Source organism: Vitis vinifera, chromosome 9 (genome assembly GCF_030704535.1).
Source record: "Vitis vinifera cultivar Pinot Noir 40024 chromosome 9, ASM3070453v1".
In the NCBI taxonomy this organism is placed as follows: Eukaryota; Viridiplantae; Streptophyta; class Magnoliopsida; order Vitales; family Vitaceae; genus Vitis; species Vitis vinifera.
Window position 1 is genome coordinate 4,286,722 of NC_081813.1, and position 21,661 is coordinate 4,308,382.

General features: G+C 35.8%; 3 protein-coding genes and 1 non-coding gene across 10 annotated transcripts; 2 read left to right on the forward strand and 2 right to left on the reverse strand.

Annotated features, from left to right (window-relative positions):
- Positions 1-1,942: 1,942 nt before the first annotated feature.
- LOC100249815 (MAR-binding filament-like protein 1-1) lies at positions 1,943-6,711 on the forward strand. Of its 2 annotated transcripts, none has more exons than XM_002284709.4 (4): positions 1,943-2,387; positions 4,243-4,286; positions 4,406-4,546; positions 4,755-6,711. In XM_002284709.4, the coding sequence occupies exons 1-4, from the start codon at positions 2,123-2,125 to the stop codon at positions 6,462-6,464; spliced, it is 2,160 nt and encodes a 719-aa protein (XP_002284745.2). In that variant the 5' UTR covers positions 1,943-2,122; the 3' UTR covers positions 6,465-6,711. The 2 variants fall into 2 exon arrangements, with proteins under 2 accessions (XP_002284745.2, XP_010654677.1); XM_010656375.3 differs by having other exon boundaries at positions 4,246-4,286.
- A 167-nt stretch (positions 6,712-6,878) lies between these two features.
- TRNAR-UCG (transfer RNA arginine (anticodon UCG)) lies at positions 6,879-6,952 on the reverse strand. Its single transcript has one exon. It is a non-coding gene; the product is annotated as a tRNA-Arg (tRNA).
- Positions 6,953-8,740: 1,788 nt separating this feature from the next.
- LOC100244681 (uncharacterized) lies at positions 8,741-13,453 on the forward strand. Of its 2 annotated transcripts, none has more exons than XM_002284718.5 (3): positions 8,741-9,551; positions 9,893-10,119; positions 12,870-13,453. In XM_002284718.5, the coding sequence occupies exons 1-3, from the start codon at positions 9,328-9,330 to the stop codon at positions 12,875-12,877; spliced, it is 459 nt and encodes a 152-aa protein (XP_002284754.1). In that variant the 5' UTR covers positions 8,741-9,327; the 3' UTR covers positions 12,878-13,453. The 2 variants fall into 2 exon arrangements, with proteins under 2 accessions (XP_002284754.1, XP_019077715.1); XM_019222170.2 differs by having other exon boundaries at positions 8,760-9,551; positions 12,899-13,453.
- A 945-nt stretch (positions 13,454-14,398) lies between these two features.
- On the reverse strand, positions 14,399-21,592 carry LOC100251525 (uncharacterized). Of its 5 annotated transcripts, none has more exons than XM_059739501.1 (10): positions 21,218-21,592; positions 20,654-20,762; positions 19,899-20,543; positions 19,641-19,811; positions 18,642-19,556; positions 17,859-18,560; positions 16,648-17,145; positions 16,358-16,504; positions 15,131-15,238; positions 14,399-14,929 (listed from the first exon to the last, which is right to left on the reverse strand). In XM_059739501.1, exons 2-10 carry the CDS (start codon positions 20,738-20,740, stop codon positions 14,810-14,812), a joined length of 3,393 nt encoding a protein of 1,130 aa, XP_059595484.1. In that variant the 5' UTR covers positions 20,741-20,762; positions 21,218-21,592; the 3' UTR covers positions 14,399-14,809. The 5 variants fall into 5 exon arrangements, with proteins under 5 accessions (XP_059595484.1, XP_019077712.1, XP_019077711.1 ...); XM_019222167.2 differs by having other exon boundaries at positions 14,399-14,935; XM_019222166.2 differs by having other exon boundaries at positions 16,349-16,504.
- Between the last annotated feature and the right edge of the window lie 69 nt (positions 21,593-21,661).

Sequence of the window (21,661 nt, forward strand, 5' to 3'; positions counted from 1 at the left end):
AGTGTGATGGCACCTTATGCCTACAAGGCCTAAGGCATGTTAGTGGTTTTGCATACCTAGACTTGAGTAAGGTGTTGCGACTTGGAAAACTTATTCGTGGGAGAGGTTATGGCTTCCAAAGTTACACATAGGTGAAAACCAAGTTGAAGCAACCTTCAAGAATTAGAACAAGTGAAGTGTTATGAGTACAACAAAGTTGTGCACCATGAGTAGTAGACAATGTTGTAAGAGCACACAACATTGGCAATACATGTTTGCATGACTTGGGGGCATGGTGTATGACTATGGTGCCTTATCATGGCACACCCACTCGATCTTGACATCGCAAGCATTGGGTGTTAATGTTTTGACGAGTTCTTTATGTTCTTGGAAATCTAAGAAGAATTTCTAAAGGATGAGGTGTTTTTCTAAATTTTCTATGATTAGAGACCATCAATTATGTCTTTGGAAGTATCTTTGATATCTTCTCATGATAATTGGAAATGACTTAAAACACTTTTTAAGAGGGAGGTGGGGTGGTCTCACCTAAGGCAACCCAAGGGTGTACGTTATGGCATGACAAGGCTATGCTAGAGGCACACAAGCCTCTCCATGGATAAACTGCATGGCACCATTAAAGGTTACACACACCCAAATGCACAATGGCTTGAGTAAGGCATAAAAATGCGGACACATAGCTACGAGTAAAGCATGACATATGTCAAATGTGGGTTATGTGGTTGAGATGAGGTGGGAAGCAAATAACTTGGTGCATAGTTTCACATGAAAATGCTACGTGCATGAGTTGTAAGCATGACCAACCTCATAAGAGCCTGTCGCACATGATGCTAAGCAAGGGTTAACATGATAAGACCAAGGAGCCAAAAGGTTTGGCCAACAGTGAGCTAACCGTTGGGGCAAGTTTGCCCCTTGCTATATAACCTGCACCAAATATATATAAAGTCAAATTCATCATATAAACATAATTTTAAAAAAAAATGTTTTAAAGAACAAATTAATTATAATTATTTTATAATTAAATAATTTTTTTCATCTATTTGAATACCAAAAATATAAAAATTATCGTGATAATTTTTTACGTAGTGTTTTTAATATCATTAATATATTAATTAAGTATTAAAAACTATACATATATCATCATTTATTTTATATCATTTAATACAATTAAATGAATTCTAATTTTAATATTAAATATATTTTAAAATTAGATATATTATAATCAAATATCACAATATTATTATGAATAATATTTGACATAATTTAATAATAAATATATACTTATGAAAATTTTCTTATATTTATATAATTTTTTTTTTATCAATTTTAGGTTTATCGATATTTTATGTCAAAATATTCATTGATATATCTTCGATATATCCGTAAAATGAAAGTGCTGATATATCCGTAATTACCTATATTTTCATTATTGAATAAGACGCATATAAACATGTGAATGCATGAATATTGTAAGATATGTGGATTGATTTGTTAAAGCATATAAACTCAAGGAAGCCATGCATGTAAAGACATGTGAGGTTGATTGGCTAAGGCATAAGGCATGCACTCATGATTGACATGCGTGCATTGTATTATACATTGAAAAAAAGAGATAGAGAATTTCTACATAAGTTTAATGTTTACATAAATATTGGTTTCTTATACGGTCTATGGAATAATGCAGATTAGGAAGCATTTCCTTATATTCCTTGTATTGTGATTAAGAGCTTGTATTGTTTATGTGTAGTTTTGCATTAGTGTGGATTGGTTAAGTTGGGTTGAAATTCCTTCTAACGAAAAATATGATGGAATTACCCCTCTTAAATTTTCATTTCTAAAATGGTTTTCTAGTAGTTACAAGAAACATGCATGGGCATTCAGGTCATTCACCCCTTATCTGTGGAAAATACAAGGGGTCGTTGTGATCGCCTTATCTTTCTAGAGACCCACTTCTCTTTCCTTTTCACACACTCGCAATGGGTGCAGAGAGAGAAACGGCGGGTGTATATAACGGAATATAGAGTGAGATAGGGAAGGGCTCTGAAGTCTGAAGCTTCGGTACTTGGCTTATCTATCTGAAAATCAAGGGAGGAAAACAGAAAAAAGGAAGTAGGAAAGAAAGGCCATGGGCTTTGTAATGGGCAGTTCTTGCTTTCTTCATCCTCCGCTTCACCATCGACACCGCCCCTCTTCTTCTTCTCAATGTGCTCTATTATATATGAGAGATGCAGAGAAACAGAGGAAACACAGAGTGCCCATGGCTTCTCTCAGCCACGAAGGGGATTCAAATGACACCATTTTCTGCAAAAGGAGGGCGATTCTATTTGTGGGTATTTCAGTTCTTCCATTTCTGAGCTCAAGGGCAAGAGCTCTTGAAGACTTGGCGAACGGTGAGTTTGGGTATTCTTTTGCTTTTCAAGACTCGTCCGTTTGGTTGGTTGATGAGGAAGTGTATGGAAATAAAAGAAACAGGAGAGTTTGAATCTTGGTTTTTTTTTTTTATTAGTTATGGCTTACTTGAGGAGGGCTTTTCCTTTCTTGGACTAAAACAAGACAAGGGATAGGGTTTGGTTTTTCATTACAAGCCAAATTAATAAATTTGGTGAAATGGGTTTTCTAGGGTTTTTCTTTCCTGAATATATATGGATTGGTTGTATTATGCTGCTTAATACCTTTTTTATTTTTTGCTGTCTATTGTTTTTCATTTTTTCTTTTTCTTCATGGATGTGGTTGTTGTTGCCTTTCACCTGGTGTAAAATAACCTGATCATTTTTCCTGCTGTGTAGTTAGTCAAAATGTTTTTTCTTGCAACTAGAATACCATAATAAAATGTATGAACTGATGGATCCTACTGAGAAATCTTCTCTTGTTAAAAATGGAGAGAGTAAAGGTAGCATTGCTTCTGTATCACCAATTGTCAGACAAGTAGGCTTTTGGTTTGATGAGACTCTGGTAGTGAAAGTATGCTTCTGCCAGAAATCATAGCTTCGTATGGATATTATGTTTAGATTATCTAGGTGATAAACCCTTATATGGATATTTGAGATCTAAACTTAATTGCTGAAATGCCTGAGGAGGCAAATGGGGATGTTGCTGACCAAGTGACTACAAAAGGAAGGTGAACTTCAATTTAATGATTTAGTGGGAAATTTTTTTCCTCTATTTGGTTGCTGGATCAAGCATGGAGACGGCATTAGCATTTGGGAGAGAAATGAGAAAAAGAAAACTTTCTGCAGCCAAACCAAATAGTTGAAGTCGGAGAGCTTTAGTAGATGATCCAAATAAAGATAATAACTAATCTGGGATTCAGTTCTTTAATTTCTTGTGTTTTCCTATCCTTTCTTAGAAACCGGCTCAAGCATGAAATGCGTATTTTTACAGAGTAAAGCAGAAGTAGGGTAGGGCCGAGAAGGACATTTCCTACACCAAGTTTTGGTGCATTTTTATTTTGGGAACAATTTTAGTGCCTCTGAAGGGCTTGAAACATTTTTTTTTTTTGATAAGTAAACACACAGAGAAAGTATATATTAGAAAAAAGGGCACCTTAAATCATACAAGGGGTATACAAGAGGCGTCAAAAAGCAAGAACAAAAAGAAGAGGGGATACAAAAAATCACCAGCCCTCGACTAGATCCCAACCAATCAAAAAAACTGATTAAAGGAAGCCTTTCAAGCCTGAAAGGCTTGAAACATATATCTGCTCACACAAGGTATAACATAGCAGGATGCTACTAATAAGCTATACATATTGAGGAAACTTGATGTTTATTCTCTAAAAGGCTGGAAACATATATCCGCTCACACAAGGTATGACATAGGAGGGTGCTGCTAATTAGCTATACATATTAAGGAAAACTGTTGTTTATACCCCTTACTAGAGCAACACACTTGGATTTCTTTTGTGTTTCTAATACCCAGAACTCTCTGAATAAAGGGGTATGGTGGAATTGATGTTTTAGATGATGTAAAATCATAATTTGCTTCTTGACCCACTCCTTCCCTCCCTCCTCCCTTCAACTTATTTTTTTATGCCCATTCTCCTTTTCTGATTTGAACTATTCATAAGCCTTATCGGTTTTTTAACATTTCATGTAATTGTTCAAATGTAACTTCTAAGAACGTCTTTTACATCTTTAGATCCTCTTCCTAGTATAGATTCTTTTGTCCTTGTGCTATCATTATTCATTAATGGCGTTATCATCCCTTCTCCCCACTTTATTATTTACTTATTCCTTTTGTTCTCAGAAGATCACGACCTTAATACACCAGAGAAGAACAAAAATGCAGAGGTCTGTTGCTCTATCAAATTTAGTTCAAAAATGAATTCAAACTAGTGAGTTTTTTTGTTTTTATTTTTGTGATTGTCAAGCTTGGTATGGTCTGAATTTATTATCATATTTATGGACAGCAAGAACTTCAAGAAGATTCACCCCCAAATCCCTTTCTGTCCCTCCTGAATGGACTTGGAATATTCGCTTCAGGTGTGCTTGGTTCACTCTATGCATTGGACCAGAAGGAAAAGGCAGCTTCTCAAACAACAATAGAGTCTGTAAGTTACTGATATAACTTCACAGCTGACTGCTTGCAGTGCAATGATTTGATGGGGATGCATCTGAGCATCCTTGTAGAAGTCTCATTCACTTTTATTTTAGTTTTCTTTCCCCATAAGATTTTGAACATAAAAGTTTAAAGTAGATTTATCTTTGAGGTTCATTTGCAAATTGACATCTTGGATTGGTTGTCTATTTTATTTACAGATAAAGACCAAATTGAAGGAGAGGGAAGCTGCCATTGTTTCACTGGAGAAGGAGTTCGGGTTAAAACTACTGAATGAAGAGAAAGAGCGAGCCAAGCAACTTGGAAAAGCAAAGGAAGACTTGCAGTCTTTGATGAACCAAGTACAATCAGCAAATGATATAATAACAGGCCTTGGACAAGAGCTACAAAGTGAGAGAAGATTGATTCAAGAGCTTAAAGCCCAAATAGATAATCTTCAAACAGACCTGACAAAGGCTAGGGAAGATAAAAAGGCGCTTGAAGAAGATCTGAAGCTGAAGCTAGAGTCCATTGAAGTCTTGCAAGACAGGATTAACTTGCTTAGTTTAGAGATTAAGGATAAGGAGGACAATGTTGAAAACCTCAACTCTTCTCTTGCTCAAAAGGAATTGGAGTTTAATAACCTTATTTCTGACCATAGTCAGACTAAGAATCAATTAGTGGAATCAGATTTGGAAATCAAAGGACTGAAAGATGAACTCTTGGGAACTCAAGAAGAACTAAAATCAAAGAATTCTTTGGTGGATGATTTAAACGCACAAGTGAATTCTCTAATTGTTGAAAAAGATGATTCAAACAGACAACTTGCTGCTCTTCAGAAGGAATTCAATGATCTGAGATTATCTTCTGAAAAAAAGGCAGCATTCGATGCTAAGCTCTTGGGAGAAAAAGAAAATGAACTTCACCAACTAGAGGAAAAGCTCAAGAATGCTTTGAATGAAGCAAGAAAAAGCAATGCAACAATTGCTGATTTGACCCAAGAAAAGGAAGATTTGAGTAAACTGCTAGCTATAGAGTTGAGCAATGTAAAGAATCTGAAACATGAGCTCCAAATCACACAAGAAACTCTGAAGGCATCAACAAACGAGGCTTCTGATCTGGAAAAACAACTAAAGCAGTTGCGAGATCTTTGCTTGAAGCTGGAGGCTGAGGTTTGTACAGTGCTGGCTGAATCTGCAAAAGCTAAAGAGATGCTACAGAGGAGCCTTGATGAGGCAAAACAGAGTGGTGAAGTTCTGGCCAGTGAACTCATGAAGGTAAAGGAACTTCTGAAGAAAACAAAGGATGAGCTGCAACATAGGTCCCATGAACTGGCATCTGTGTCTGAAAATCGTGACAGCCTACAGAAAGAATTGGTTGATGTATATAAGAAGGCAGAAAGTGTAGCCCAAGATTTAAAAGAAGAAAAGAAGGCAGTGATTACTCTCAACAAAGAATTACAAGCTTTGGAGAAGCAAACATTGAAAGACAAGGAAGTGCAAAAATCTCTCAAAACAGACCTGGAGGAGGCTACCAAGTCACTAGATGAAATGAACCAGAAAGTATTCTTACTTTCAAGGGACCTTGAGTTTGCTAATACCCGGGTTTCTAGCCTTGAAGATGACAAGGCTATGCTTCATAATGCCCTGGCTGAACAAAAGAATGTTACCCAAGAAGCTCGGGAAAACATTGAAGATGCTCATAATCTTGTCATGAGGCTCGGCAAGGAAAGGGAAAGCTTGGAGAAGAGATCAAAAAAACTGGAAGAGGAATTGGCAGCTGCAAAGGGTGAAATACTGAGGCTAAGGAGTGAAATAAATTCATCAAAAACCCATGTAAACAATAAGCCCCATCAAGAAGTCGAAGCTGAAGGCAACGCTGCAGTTCGAGTGAAGAAAAGTGGTAGAAGGAGAAAGAGTAGTTCTCCATAAGTAAGGTTGCTAGCAAACTACCCAGATTACCATTCTTTTCCCCTCCAATTTCTTATCTTCCTGTATGATCCTGTGAAGCTGGGCATCATCATAATCAAGAAAAGGGTTTGGTTTTGAAGTCCTTTCCCCAATTAGGCTGTTGCAGGGGCCTTCCATCTTCTGATTTTATGTAATAAGTGTTTGACCGTTTCATTGTATTGTATAAATTGAGTTGAGATAGTACGAATGAAGGAAATTAGTTTTGTAAGGACCATGTACTTGGCTGTTGTAGAAGGTTGAATGAAGGAAATTAGTTTTGTAAGGACCATGTATTTGGTTGTTGTGTAAGGTTGGTTGGCAGATGGTTTCATATTTTGCTTGAATTGCTGTAAGAAGATGAAGAGGGTATGGATAAAAACAAAATGTAACTTCATTCGACCACAGTGGGAGTCGAACCCACGACCTTTTGATCCGAAGTCAAACGCGCTAATCCACTGCGCTATGCGGTCATTTATACGAAGTTTTCACATAATTACAAATATAAAGATAAAAATTAATTTCATTTTTTTTAATAATAAACGCTTGATTCATTTATTAATGACACCTCAGAAAACAAAAGTTATTGCCCTTTTTGTTTATTTGTTTTTATTCTATATGTCCACGTGGATGAATTTCATTACCTAAATTGCACTTGAACCGCATTTTCAAAATTAAATTTCATATTTTATACTAAAACCTCATTTCGAAACTGAAGTTTCATATTTTGCAATGAAATATTATTTAAAATGTTGTTTCATAATTCGTACTAAATTTGTATTTTCAAATCATGATTTTGGTGTTTTGTATTAACTCCAAATAATTTCAAATTTTGATTTGAAATCGTATGTTACAAACACAATTATAGTTTAAATTGCAATGTTTTTAAAATCGAATTGATTATTAATGAAAAAGTTATCGATTCACGATTCATTAGTCGAATTGACGGTTGATCCAATAATGTCATAAATATATAATTCATATATTATTGAAATTTAAAATAATTATAAAAATATAAACAATAATTTATATATTATTTAAAAATTAAAATTTTAATATTGGTGATCGGCCCCCAAACACTGCTAAATTGTGAAATCATATTTTCAAATTGGGTTTTTTTTTGTATAAATTATGAAATTGTGATTTTATTTGAAATTTAAAAATAAGAAATCACATGACTCCTAGAAAGTAACAAAAAGCTATTTTGAAGTTTGAATATAAGTTTGAAAATCAACCTAAAAATGATATTTGTCTTGAAAGATACTATTTTACCCTCAAACTTGTCCAAACTTTTTAGGGAGAATAAGTAGGGGATATAAAAAAATAATTTTCCCATACCAAAATAAGCAAATTACATAGTGATTGTTGGGATATATATATATATATATATATATATATATATATATATATATATATATATATATATATATATATATATATATTTTAAATTTAGAAAAATTGTGATAATTCCTTACAAAAAATATAGAAACTCTCGAAATGTATAATAAGTCTGAATTTATCTTATATTATTAAAAATTAATTTTTTTTAAAGGGAAAAAAAACAAACCTTTGACGAAATTTTATATTGTCCATTACAAAGACACGGGAATTGCATTTAAACCAATTTAATATGATCTATTATTCATCACATAACATCTCACCTTAATAATAAAAGCAATGATAAATTTTATGAGGGTTAGTTACTTCTCTAGACCAACCAATTCACATGAAATAATTTATATAGGTATGATTTTTTAGCTACAAAAATTAAAGGGTGATTATATAAAACTTAATATTTATTACTTAACTACTTATGTTGATTTTAAATTAAATTATCCTTAAATGGTTGACTTAAAACTTGTTACTTAATGTTTACTTTTAAATAATCTAATTTATTTTAAATAATTTAATTAACATATTTATCCTTATAAATTATAACTAAGACAAATAAGATTAAGTAATAGTGAAGGTCGTGGAGCATAGTAGCGAAAGAGCTCATGAAGGTAACTAAAACAAATAGAGTAAAAATGTAAAATGAAAATGTAAATTTAAGAATAAATTAATTATTTTTATTTATTACTTAAGTAATTTTTTACTTTAAGTCATACCATTAAACTATTCTACTAAATATACTTAATTTATCTAATAACTTAAATTAAATTATTAAATCACATTATTAAGTTATTAAGTTGGTTAACTAACCACCGAACCTTTTCCTTTATGACTAATATATTCTGTCCTGGATCATAAAAAATTCAATAAGAATAATAAAAAGCAAAAATGAATTGGGCCGTTTGGGCTGGGCCCTAGGATTTCTTGATACGGTGTCGTTTTAGTCCACTGCTCTGCTCTGCAATTCCTACGAATCTTTTCTTTGAAATCGTTTCTCTGGAATTGGCCATCTCTTCCCTTAGGTATTCGAATCCCATGCCCACGCTTTTTTTTCTCTTTCGCATTTATTTTCTTATATTCACCCGTCTCGCTTTGTTTCCACGGAAAAGGAATCCCGGGAACAATTCCATTTTCCGGGAAATTTTTATCTCCGCTGCAACTTTATATTCTTAGGCCAAATTTGAGTGGAATCCGAAGCTTCCACTCCTTTAATCCGGAAAATTTTGTGGAAATGTGAGTTTCTCATCTCAATTTCTAGAAAATTTGGATTACCCAATTTTCAGATTTGGAATTGGTTTCGTATAAATCGTGAAGCTTTTCTCAGATTCCTTGATTTTTGAGATTCATATCGTTGTCAGACTATGCGTTTGAAGTTTGATTTGATTGTTGTGGGGAATTGAGGTTTCAGTTGAAGGAATTGGAGAGTTAGGGTTTTGATTCGAAAAGATTAAAAGTCATGTTCTATGGTGCTGGGGTGTGGGATCCTTGGCTCATTGTTGCCCAAATCGTTTGTCTTCAATGCTTATACTATCTCACTCTTGGGGTGTTCATGGCGATTCTTGTCGGGACTCGCGTTTCTCGGATGAGTCTCGTATACTTCTTCGATTTCTCGACGCTTACCGGCGCAACGGTCACGGGTTGGTGCGTCATTGCTTCGTTTGGTCTCAGTGCGCTTGCAGGGTGAGAAATCTTGGTCACAATTTTTTTCCCCTAATTGTGCTTTGTTTGATTAGTGAGAAATTGGAAGAAAATAAAATCGTAGCCCTTTAATTTCTTTTCGTCTTTGCTTCAATTATGGTAATGTAAAATATTTATAACGTGTAACACATACATAAGAATCCATCGATGGGCATATTTCATTAAGATTGATTTCAGCAGAAAACTCAGCCATATATATATATATATATATATATATATATATATATATAACCCACAAAAAATAAATAAAAATAAAAAAAGTAAAAGAAAAAGCTGCGGAACAATTTTTGTTTGCTAACTTGCAAATTTTCTTGTTTGAGCAGAGCTGTCTTTTTGCTTTATCTGATTGAGAGGGCAAAGAAATGCTTAGATTTTTCTGCCACACTGTATGTTATCCATCTCTTTATATGCATCATATATGGAGGTTGGCCTTCCTCAATAACATGGTGGGTTGTGAATGGTACTTGTCTCGCAATGATGGCTTTGCTCGGTGAATATTTGTGCATAAGACGTGAACTGCTAGAAATTCCTATAACACGATACCGTTCAAGTAAGTGTACCATTTCTCTTTGAATATTCTTTTAATGTTAGGATGACTGCCTAAATGAGCTCTATGTTTAAATTTGGTTAATTAATTTTTTGCTATTTTGGGAAGTGGATTCATGGCTCATTAGGCAATAGTGGTTGCATGAATAGTGTGTTCAGGAAGCATTGCTGTTTTCTCTATGTTCTGCTTAATGTTGGTCAAGTATTTCTCTGTTTTTTCTATCTATGGTGTTTTCCACTGGTTTGCATGTTGGCTTGTATATTCTGTTATCTGATGTTGGTATTTTAATGTTTTTATTTAGTGGTAGAATTCCTTTGTGCTGATTCATAGTAGAATTCTCTATTCCTTTTTGGGGAGGATCATGTACTTTTATTTCTTCTTTTTATGCACTCACTTAGATTCAATTGCTCCCCTTCATTTTTCTGCCACCTTTTGTTTTATGTGCATATCCAGAAGCTGGTTAGATGGATAAATATCTCTTGACATTGAGTAGGATTGTTTTTCCAATCTAAGTTGGGTAACTCTTTGCCTCACTCAACCTTAGACGAGCAAGAAGCCAACCATATCTAACTTCATAAAGCTTATATAACTGTTTACAAATTTCTCCATTTCTCTCCAACATATCAGCTTCTTTTAGTTGGGTAAAGCCCTCTCCCACCGATTGACCTCTGCTTCATTAGAATTATGTCTAGCTTCTAAGCTTACTTCTCTCCTACTAGGATACACTGACATAGTGCTTGGGGAAGCAAACTAAGACCAACTTACTGTAGGATTATCTCATTTTCTTGCTGCCTGACCAACTCCTTCATTCACTTTTTATCAGTTTCATGGGGTGGTTAACAAGCCTTTTGTCATTTAGCTGATTATAAGGCTTCTTTGTCAAGCATTATTGTTGTATGATAAAATAATGAGCAGCATACTGCACATACATTAACCAAGGCTCAATTTGATGAGTCATGGGTAAACGTCATCAGTGGCCTTTATTATGATGATAAAAGCCTCCTATCCTGTGAGAATGGGCATTGTGTTATACACTTATACTTGCTTCCTCCTTGATAATTAATTTTAATCAGTCACTTTCATCATTTGGGCATGATTCTCAACAGAAAAAAGAAAAAAAAAAACATTTGGGCATATTGATAGAGGAAGTTGGTCCTGCCCCTTCTGCATGAAGATGAATATCATTGTTATTGGTAATCATCTTGGTGAAATATTATTCTCCAACCACCTTTATGTCATAAATTTGAAATGACAGATCTGGGGCTCTTTTGCTACTTTCTTGGAGTAAAATTCTTCGAAAATAGTTTTCCAATACATCAACTCATAGAGATGTTCTGTTGATCACTTTACGACATTTGGGATGCAACATTGCAAAATGGTTGCAACGGCCTGTTTTGTGAAAAAGAGAAATCTGCAATAGGATGGTCTGATATTCCTTAGTTTTGTACTATGTTTGGAGGTTTGGAGGCTTGCAGTTTTCTGCATTCTCTTTCAGATGCAACTTTTGATGTCAACCCACTGTGTCGATTTTTTGCACAATCTACAAAATTATGATCTTTAGGTGGCTGAAGGGTTACATGTTCAAATTATAATGGATGGGTTATTCTAATTCTAATATCTAAAAGGTAGGGATATTGGAATGACAACCTAATGTTGACCACATAGGTGTTTATGAAGTTATGGCATTCTTTAATGTGAGGCCATAACATCCAATATTGAACACACATTTCAATACTACTCTGGTGGACATCTCTTGGGTTTGTCTTGTTTCATTGGGATTAGAAATGAATGTTAACTTATTCTCTATGTTGATTTCTTTTCCTCTTGCTCTTATTTTAGGTGCATGTGCTTCCTTTGCCCTTCATTTGGGGTATATGTTGTTTCCCTCTGTTGAGGGCAAAAGTGTCATAGACATTTACTTTGAATGCTCACACACAACTCAGGCTTGCAAAATCTTACCAAACTCACCAACTAGGGCAAATCATGCTTACATTAACTGAGTGTGAGTTTGGTTCCTGATTTTTCTCACTTTTATAACAATAAAATATACTCTCAGTTAACATATTAAGTTGAGCTACAGTTTAATGAAAATGGTATACCATATTGTGAATGGTTTACGATACCTGATTGTTTACTTCCAATGAGCAACCTATTGATGGTGGTGTCATGAATTTCACATTCGATTGACACTACAATGTCGCTGAACTTGTCCATGTTGCATAGTGTTATGTGTGAAGATTTTAGTTTTTATTGAAGTGATTACTGCAATGACTGTCTCTTCTTGCTCCAGCTTTCCATTCTTTGTTCTTTTCCATGTTCTCATTATGTACATGAAATGAAAAATATTAATACTGGATAAAAACTTTTTGGTTTATAGTTTTATCTAACTGTTACACTTTTGATATAATTGTTACATTATTGTTCAATAAGTGTTTGAGTTTTGTATTCATGCATTTTTTCGGTGTTATTGAGGATAGTTTGAATCATGTCTTTTGAATATCAATTTTGTTTCAGTATGGTTGTTATCCAAAATGGGGAAAAATGGGTTATTAGATATTCACTTATAATGATGTGCTTATTTTGTTTGCCTTCAAATTGCTGCATAAATTCTGTAAGACTTGGAGGTTCTTATGCATAATTTTAATATGTCATGTTTCTTGCTCTAGATTTCATTGGGTGCAACAACCACATGAGCTCTTAGTTTCATTAGCTAAATTATAAGCACCATTAATTTGTAGACATTTTCTCTGCAGATGTTTGACTGACCAGAGAAACTCAACAGGCAAGAACAAAATTTATTGGGAACATTCTATGTTGGCTTCACTATTTTGGGGGAGTTCCTGGATAAAGCTCATGAGATACCAAATTTGATGTGGGATAACCTATGAGCAATGATCACCAGAAGTCTCTTATCGATTTAATTTTCTATGCTGGCGGAATGACTGAAAACAGCTGCCGCAACAATTCAAAAAAATGCTTTTAAAAGATGAAAAAGTGGAACACATGAAGGGAGGTACTTCTGAATCGTGTTGGTGAAACCTGCATGTAAAATTCTAGGTAGTTTTGAAAGAGTCAATTCCTATTGTGCTTTTTGATTTGAGAATTTATCATTGAATGAGAACATTTGGAATGAGTTTTAGATCAGCGCACATATGACCCGTGGCGATTTTTGTATCGTGTGGGTGGAAGTTATCATAGGGTTGCTAGATGTGCCATGAATTGCCTGGTTTCCATTAAATCTAGTTAGAGCAGTTGAAAAATGGTATATGACAACTGTAGTTCAAGTTTCTAAGCTTGCCATATTCCAAAAAACATAGTAAATGTATGATTGGTGGTATGATGATGACTTGGTGCTAATTGTGAGAAACGTGCTGGACATTCACTATTCATGGCCCTTCTTTGTATTTACTATAACTGAGCGGATCCTTGCTTGATATTTCTCACTCTTGTTCAAAACTGTGCTGGTGCCCAGACTGCCAAAATCATATTATTCATATGGACCATTGAGGCAATCCAGAACAGATAATGCAGCCATAGATTCAGTTCCAATTTGGGGTGAATTTCAGGTTGTCACTGCAAGAATAATGGCACTGAATCGAAGGTTCAGGCCTCATGCTGCACTAGCATTTAGTGGGTGCTTCATATACCCTCTTATATTTTGTTTGTTTGTTTGTCCATTCTCTTCCTCCCCGAATGACACTTATCTTCTACCAGTCCAGGTGTCCCACGTCTAATCCTTCCCCTTGCAAAAACCACCATTTTACCTTTGCATCCTTCACTTCTATCTGCAACCAAAACTACTCTCATCGGTTTAATTTCTCTCTATTGAGTGCTATCCTGGATTACTGAGTTTCACCCTTTATGGCTTCATTTTCATTTGTCTGTTTAAGTTGGGGAGTAAATTTGTATGGAGACCATAGTGCACCGAGATTTACAGGCGCAACCCTTGAAACCCCTCTAAACCCTCAGAATTCCCCTGTATATCGCTTTGCCAAAGCCTCGTAAATACTTCAATCACACTGACAAATACTAATTTCTTGATTTACCATTTGTGCTGTTGATGATGTGGGAAATTTTCACTTCGGCCCCAGTTGCTACAGCTGTTACTACCCACCAAGTTTTGCAGAACAATCAGCTTTGGAGCAGAATTCCAGAAATGTTTCATCATCACAAGCATTCTTTCCCTGTTTGTTTCGAGTGAAAACAAAATGGAACAAAAAGCTTCAACGAAGATTCTTTCTGAACTCTTTCATGAGCGCCACAACATGCGGTCTATAGGGTCTGCAGAAATGCCAGAAACCAGTAAGCTTAGCTTCTGGTATCTTCAAACCTTAGCCAACTAGCCTTAATGAGTTACATGAACAATAAATAACACAATTGGGAGGATAAGGAGAACACATCAGGTAACTAAGCTCGAATATTCACATGGCCATTCCTCATTCCTCACAAAACTCATTAACCAAACTCTAACTTTACATAAATACTCTTCAACACTAACGGAAAAATACAAAGCATTGTACCAGATAGGCAACAGCCAAAACACACCATCAATCAGCTCCTCTACAAGCAGAATCCTGACCCATGTACCAGATAGGCAACAGCCAAAACACACCATCAATCAGCTCCTCTACAAGCAGAATCCTGACCCAAGTCCATGGTAGACTCGATGATCCAGCCACTGCAGTGATAATGCTCAGCTGCGATAACGATGTCGTTTAACACTCTTCTCTGTTTCCTGTTCTCTCTTTCGACACACTTCAGATTTTCTATGTTTCTTCCTCTCATTTGCCTGACTATCTTCATTTTTTCTAATCTGCAGCTAAAAATGGGTCTGAAATTTGTGATGTGTTGCAACTAGGAACCTTTTTATTTTTCCAAACAAACAAACAAAGGAAAAGTTTTGTAAATGTCTATTTTTATTTTATTTTTAAAATTACTGTTTTCTTTTCCTTTTTCTTTCTCATTTGGACTCGTTAAAAGAGAAGCAACAGTAAATGGATTTCGTATTCCATACCTTGGCTCCTAGAGTCACAGCTTTGAAGGTGTGGAAAACTGGATCATCGAAAGTAGGAGGCCCTAGAACAATGTATGCCCCTTTATTGTTAAGTCTTTCCCCTGAGCTCTGCATGGTAGAGAAATCAACAATTAGGATGGATTACAAATTTTTGAGCAACCAATGCTAACAAATTCTTTTTTTTTTTTTTTTAAATAAAAATAAAATACTAAACAATCATAATTCATAAAAGAGATGACGAAACATGTTGGTGGAGGAGCTTCATGTTGTTGGGAAGGGTGTGGTTGGAGGTATTGGTCCACATTTTTTGCACTATACCAACAGATCAGAATTAGTGTTTGTTATCTTACTTATTTTTATGAAAAGGGAACATGCAAATAGTTTACATAGAAAGAAAGATGACGCTCAAAAAACCTGCAAGATGGATGTCATAAAACCCTGTTTTTTATACAGTTTAGACTAGATAAAGCCTATTGCCATTTACACTCTACTACTTGTTCCACCAGCCTTGAACTAAAAGATAACCATAGGAAGAAAGTTAAGAAGAAGAAGAAGAAGACGGGCTTTTTCTGAATTTATTCAAGATACATTGATTCTGAAGGTTGTTAATCAAGCATAACATTTGTAAGGGGAAACCCAATGCCTCCATATAAAGATCCAATAAGAAAATTTTGATATGCTCTGTGGATTGGATGGTTACAGATCGAAGTTTCCCAAGAAGTCCAAACTAATTATGTCAAAAGGTATGGTCCTAATCTTCTATATGCATCATATTTCCAGTGTCCTGTGTCATTCAAACTAGCATTCAAATAGCTGTTATCTATATGTGCATGTGTGTAAATATAATTTCAATAACTCACATTCCTTCTGGAATTACATTATAATCTTCTCCTGAAAAATTACTGTCTGTAAGCATAAGTTAGAGCAACGGAAGCAATAGTTCTCACTTTCCATGTGAAAGCTCAAACGATATATATGTATGACTATCTCCTAAGGTTTTAAGCATCCTACTTGTCTTGCTGATGATATGTACATGTAAAACATGGCCATGTTGACATACAAGGATTATTAGGCTATGTGATGTCACATTCTACCTTTACACATAAAATCTATACAAGATGTGTTTAAGTAGAAGCTATTAAAGAAGAAAGTCGGTGTTGTAAATTGTGAAACCATTGATTTCAGAATATGAATGACTGTTGGAACAAAGAAACTAACAGAAGTGACCTGAGACGGCGGAAAGTCTGGAGCACTGAATAGAGTGACTAGTTTCCCTGATTCTACTTCATGATCTATGGAATACCCTTCATCCATTCTACCAAGATCTTCTCGTTTCTCCCTTGCATCAGGGCCTTCATGCGATCTGATAATCAACTGTAGTAGCCACAAAAGACAGCATTCCCAATATCAGCATTTCAACTCTTCAAACTGGTCATTTCTCACACTTAAGTAGAAAAACTTTTCTAGTTTCATATGTATGAAGTTAAGATACAAGGGACTAAGTTAAATAATAGAACCTTTAAATTTGACTTCTTTAAGAAGGTCTCAGTGCAATCAGGACCCCACAGTAGGCCACAGCCTCTCTGTAAATTTGGTTTAAGGCCACACTCCATTGAAGGATCTGACCACAATGCATCACAAAGTATTGAGTTTGTTCCTGAACTTCGAGGATCTAGAATTGTTCTCTTTGCTTTGGATAATTCTTCCAAAGAACCCAGAGACAGCATCTCAACATCATGATTGGACTCTTCTGAATCTTTCATTTTATGGGACTTTCTTAGTGGAGCAATGGATATACTGCTGCTTCGAAAAAGACCTCCATGAGTTGTATAAACACGCCCTGCTATTGTTGAGGCCAAAGGAAGTTTTGAAAAGCAGTCTAAGCATCTACGGTAGACATGCTTCCCTTGATCTCCATATTTCGTCATCACCTCCTCCTCAAACCCACACTCAGATGTGCAAAGCTTGGTTTCATGATTTCCACGAAGTAAATATACTCTATGTGGCAGAAGGACCTGGCATCAGAGTGCAAATGGTATTAGAAAAATAGATATTGCAATATTCCAATGCTTTTGTAACTTGTCACAACTCTAGGAATAGTTAGAATCAGGAGTCAATCATAAAATAAAAGCAAATAAAATAAAATTATAAAGCAATAGGGCCATGCTCTATGGAGAGATGTGTTTCTCTTAAAGAACCAAGAATTCAAATGAAACGCCTTAATATTACAGCACCACCACAAAAACTACAAGATGACATGATCACTTGGTGAGGTATCCATATATTTTCTTTGGTTGTCAACATTAGTTTATGGCTCCTTCTCTCATTAAAATTAAAAAGAAAGTAGAAAAAAATATCAGGTGGACCACAGAAAACAAAAAGCACTCAGCTATGTCAACCAAAGACGTACTGCTTAAACAATAAAGAAAAAGTTTGAAAACTTTAGAAATACAAATATTTCAGTCAGAGATACCAAACATCCTTCAAAATACAGATGTTGTCAAAATAAATGAAGGCAAAGAACTATTACCCAACAAAAACCTATTCATATACTATTTCCTTTGGTTTCAAATAATAAAGGTCAAAAGTATCAATTCCTCGATCACCTGAAATTAATGTCAAGATCGTATTATTAAGGCATATGAAAAAATCCCATTAGGAAAACCACATCCTTTTCCTATTTTTACAAGCTAAATACTAGAAGTAAATATCATTATTCTAATTTTACCTTCCAAGCCAATAGAAGTAAAAATGTCTCAAGACCCCACCCTCCAATACCAATATAATCTCCATTGAAAACAAAGATTCGGTTTTGTGAAGGAAAACCAGCATCTTGCAGAAGGAAAATGAGATCATGCAGTTTCCCACAAATATCACCAACGATAACCACACTTAAATCCTCCTCAAAACAATCTATCCTCACACAATTTGGCTCCTTATGCAGAATCCTTGATGCAGAGTTAAGGAGGCTATCAAAGACAGAAGATGGCAAGATGGAAGTGAATTCTGAGGGAGAGATATTCCATGAAGACCACTCAAAGGCAGACATAACGTCATGCATCCAATCCAGGGTTAAAATGCCATTGACAGGCCAGGTGAGAGGAATTTGAACAGGTGGTTGAGACAAATTTTCAGTTGATGCAAGCATGTGTGAGGGGTCTTCGTCCAAAGTGGGTTCAGGATTTTGTGAAGATTCTGCACAAGCAGTAGCCAAATAATGCAATTGTGACAACAAAGTCTGATCTGGATCCCCATCATCATTAACCACTTCTTTGTTCCTAGGATCTACTTCCACACCCACTTCTGTCTCATCACCATAACCCACATGAAGCAATTCCTTGATCTTTAAAAGTGATTGCAATTGTTGGGAATCAAAGCCTTCAGTGGAAAGGTCATTTGTAATGTGAGCTATTTCCCGCAATGCAGCAGACTGCAATAATACAAATGTGATCAATCAAATTATATTAATGCATAAGAAATAAACTTACTAATGATCTAACAATTAATTTACCATTCTAGCATTCTCAGATGAGAGAAGAGATGAAATTTTAGTTGACTCCAATTCATTAGGATTAAAACTTCGTTCAGTAGCTGTGCTGGGTAGAGGAGATGACCCTTGTTGAGTTGCTAAGGTTGGTAGAGGAGATGCTATTTGTTGTGTAGTTGAGCTGGATGGAGGGGCCGGATGGGTTATTGATGTGAGTGGGGCAGATGCCATTTGCTGAGTTGTATGGGTGGGAAGTGGAGATGGCATTTGTTGTGTTGTAGGGGCAGCAAGAGGAGATAAAGATTGCTGAATTATGGGGGTTGGAATAGAAGACAGTGTTTGGGTTGCAGCGGTGGGCAGAGGAGATAGCATCTGTTCAGATGTTGAGCAGACTACAGGAGATGGCCTGCGTTGAGTTGTAAGAGTGGGAATAGGAGAAGGCAGTATTTGCATTGTTGAGCTGGATAGAGGAGATGATCTTTGTTGAGTTGTAGTCGTGGATGGAGGAGACAACTTTTGAGATGTTGGATTGCATAAGGGAGGTGGTGCTTGTTGAGTTGCAGGGTTGGGTTGAGGAGAAGGCCTTCCTATGAGTTTACGAGTTATATTTAAGTACCAGTCCATATATCTGCTTTCATCTCCATCCAAATCATCCTTAATAATATGATTCCGACGCCCCTTCCATTCCCTTAACTCAGATGCCATCTTCTTAGACAAATCTGTACTCTCATAAGTATCACGTGATTTCCTTTTCCACTGCTTGACTGGTGTAGGCGGTGATCGATGCATGCCAAATTGACGCAAGCAACGGTCTGGGAGGTGTCGTTCAGCTTTATCAAAACAAATCAGCATGGTGGAACTCCTTCCTATAGTCATCTGTTTCCTCATTTCTTCCTGTATAAGAGCATTATCCATATCTATATATGGAAGAAAGGTAACCTGTATATCAGCAACATCTGAATTATAAATTTCACATGCAAAACTATGTTAAATATTATGAAGGTCATAAAGTTGCATGCTTACGTCAGACAATTCTAGAGTGTCCAGTGCCTCACGGTAAACAGACAAACTTTTGCTATTTGAATAAACTTTTCGCTTCCTTCTCCATTTTAGAGCTCGAGGAAAGTCTTGAGCAGACTTATGAAAGTTCTCAAGAGCTGGTCGACCAACTTTTAGATGCTCATAACTCCAACACTAAAGAGGAATAACCACACAGTTTTTGTTACATTATGGTTGTAAAGGAAAAAGGAAATAGAGAATAGCATAAGAAGTAAAAATAACCTGAAGTAGTGTAATACTCCCACAAATACTGGTTTGCCCATTAAGTGAGGCATTTCCAAGGGCTCTATATAAGTATGCCAATGCTGCTGCGCCCCAAGCATATCTTTTGGTATCATCAAAATTCTCAAAGAATTGAAGGTACATTACTGGTACCTTATTACCTGTGCTGGAGGAAAATATAGTGCAACCTAGAAGATATAGAAGGTAAGCACGGGTGGATCGCTTAATCTGTTCCTCAGATGCATCTTCAGGACACCTTGAGAAGCTCTCCCTTAACCAGCTTAGCTTTACCATTCTGCCACTTCTGTGCTCGGATCTTGGGACATTTCCCAACAACTTCCTGCATATTGACTCGCATGCATGAGATGTAACCCCTATAACTGGATCACCATCAATTGGTAATCCAAGTATCAAGAAAACATCTTCAAGGGTAATAGTCATCTCCCCCACCCTCATATGAAAACTGTTTGTTTCTCTTCTCCACCTCTCTACAAGGGCTGATATGAGGGGTGCATCTATAGACATATCTGTAATCATACTCAAGTGCTTAAATCCTGCCATCTCTACTAACTTGATTTGGGCTTCCGTTAACTTCCACATTTTAAGTTCCTTGGTGTGCTCATGACATTTTAACACTCCACGGTCCTTGAAAAATTAAACAAATGGATCCAAAACAACAAATCATCCAATGAAAAGGACACGAAAAAAGACCACAGATAAACAGGAAAAGTAAAAATCCATTTAGGAAAGCAGACCTCTCCATCCCAAATGGCAGAGGAGACATGTAAATCTTGCTCTGTAAGTACTGAGGAATCACATGGTCCAGGATTGTCCAAGTCCATCTCTAAGCCCAGCAAAAACTAACTGTAACCCATGACAAACACATCAAAAAGAACAAAATATCAGAAAATAGTTTGAAAAATAAAAAGTGTAATTGTGAGAAACACCAAACTAAGTATAATTTAGTTTCCTTTAAATGTTGAAATTTATGGGAGTAAGGAAAATCAAGAGGAATAATGTCATGACAACTATATATAAGTTCAAATGAAGAATCATATAGTCCATGATATTAAAGAACATGAAGTGAAAAAACAGTACTGAGTAGTCAATTGAGTATAATGATAATGATGATTAAACTGGAAACAAATGCTCCATAATAGTAACATTTACTCATATATCAAGCTGCAAACTGTATCATGATACTAGAAGAAACAATGAGAAATCCCACAAATTTAGTAGCAATACTTAAAACCCAGCAAATAAACGATAAAGAAAATTCAATTAAATACAATTTGAATTTGTTTCTGTCGCAGTTTTACCCTCTGTTTGGTTACTGAGAAAATTGAAAACTCGAAACCACCAATTTACAAACCCTAACAGCATCCTGTCAACAAGGCTCCCGCCATCTCCTCGATTTACAAACCCATTTGAATTTCAGTTTCACCGTTTCGTCTTCATCGTCAGTCTCCAGAAACGACGCCGTTCGGAGCTTCTTCTTTGATCATTCCCGCTTTCTTCTTTTGTTTCAAAAGCTGACACCTTTGAGAAACAAAACAGGAATTGAAGCTCAGAGATGCATAGAAACGGTGATTTCTTCTCTATTCTGAGCTCACTTCCTCTCGGCGGATCTAGCCCTAGAGATTAGACGCCGCCATTTCGTTTGGGTTTCGTCGTTTCGTTATCTCTGCTATCGAAACGACGGGGTTCCAGTCTTTCCGTTTACCCATCTACCGTCATTGAACGACGTCGTTTGATCCTACTTT

Excerpts from the sequence above, each read along its gene's own strand:
- LOC100251525 (XM_019222165.2), bottom strand. The coding sequence starts at position 20,740 with ATGGACTTGGACAATCCTGGACCATGTGATTCCTCAGTACTTACAGAG. Across the intron at positions 19,812-19,898 it reads GGAGTATTACACTACTTCAG|TGTTGGAGTTATGAGCATCT; the intron begins GTTATTTTTACT and ends ATTCCTCTTTAG. Across the intron at positions 15,239-16,348 it reads CGCCGTCTCAGGTCACTTCT|AGCTCAGGGGAAAGACTTAA; the intron begins GTTAGTTTCTTT and ends TCTACCATGCAG.
- LOC100244681 (XM_019222170.2), top strand. The coding sequence starts at position 9,328 with ATGTTCTATGGTGCTGGGGTGTGGGATCCTTGGCTCATTGTTGCCCAA. Across the intron at positions 9,552-9,892 it reads GGTCTCAGTGCGCTTGCAGG|AGCTGTCTTTTTGCTTTATC; the intron begins GTGAGAAATCTT and ends TTGTTTGAGCAG. Across the intron at positions 10,120-12,898 it reads TATAACACGATACCGTTCAA|GCAAGAACAAAATTTATTGG; the intron begins GTAAGTGTACCA and ends GAAACTCAACAG.
- LOC100249815 (XM_002284709.4), top strand. The coding sequence starts at position 2,123 with ATGGGCTTTGTAATGGGCAGTTCTTGCTTTCTTCATCCTCCGCTTCAC. Across the intron at positions 4,287-4,405 it reads AGAAGAACAAAAATGCAGAG|CAAGAACTTCAAGAAGATTC; the intron begins GTCTGTTGCTCT and ends ATTTATGGACAG. Across the intron at positions 4,547-4,754 it reads CTCAAACAACAATAGAGTCT|ATAAAGACCAAATTGAAGGA; the intron begins GTAAGTTACTGA and ends TTTTATTTACAG.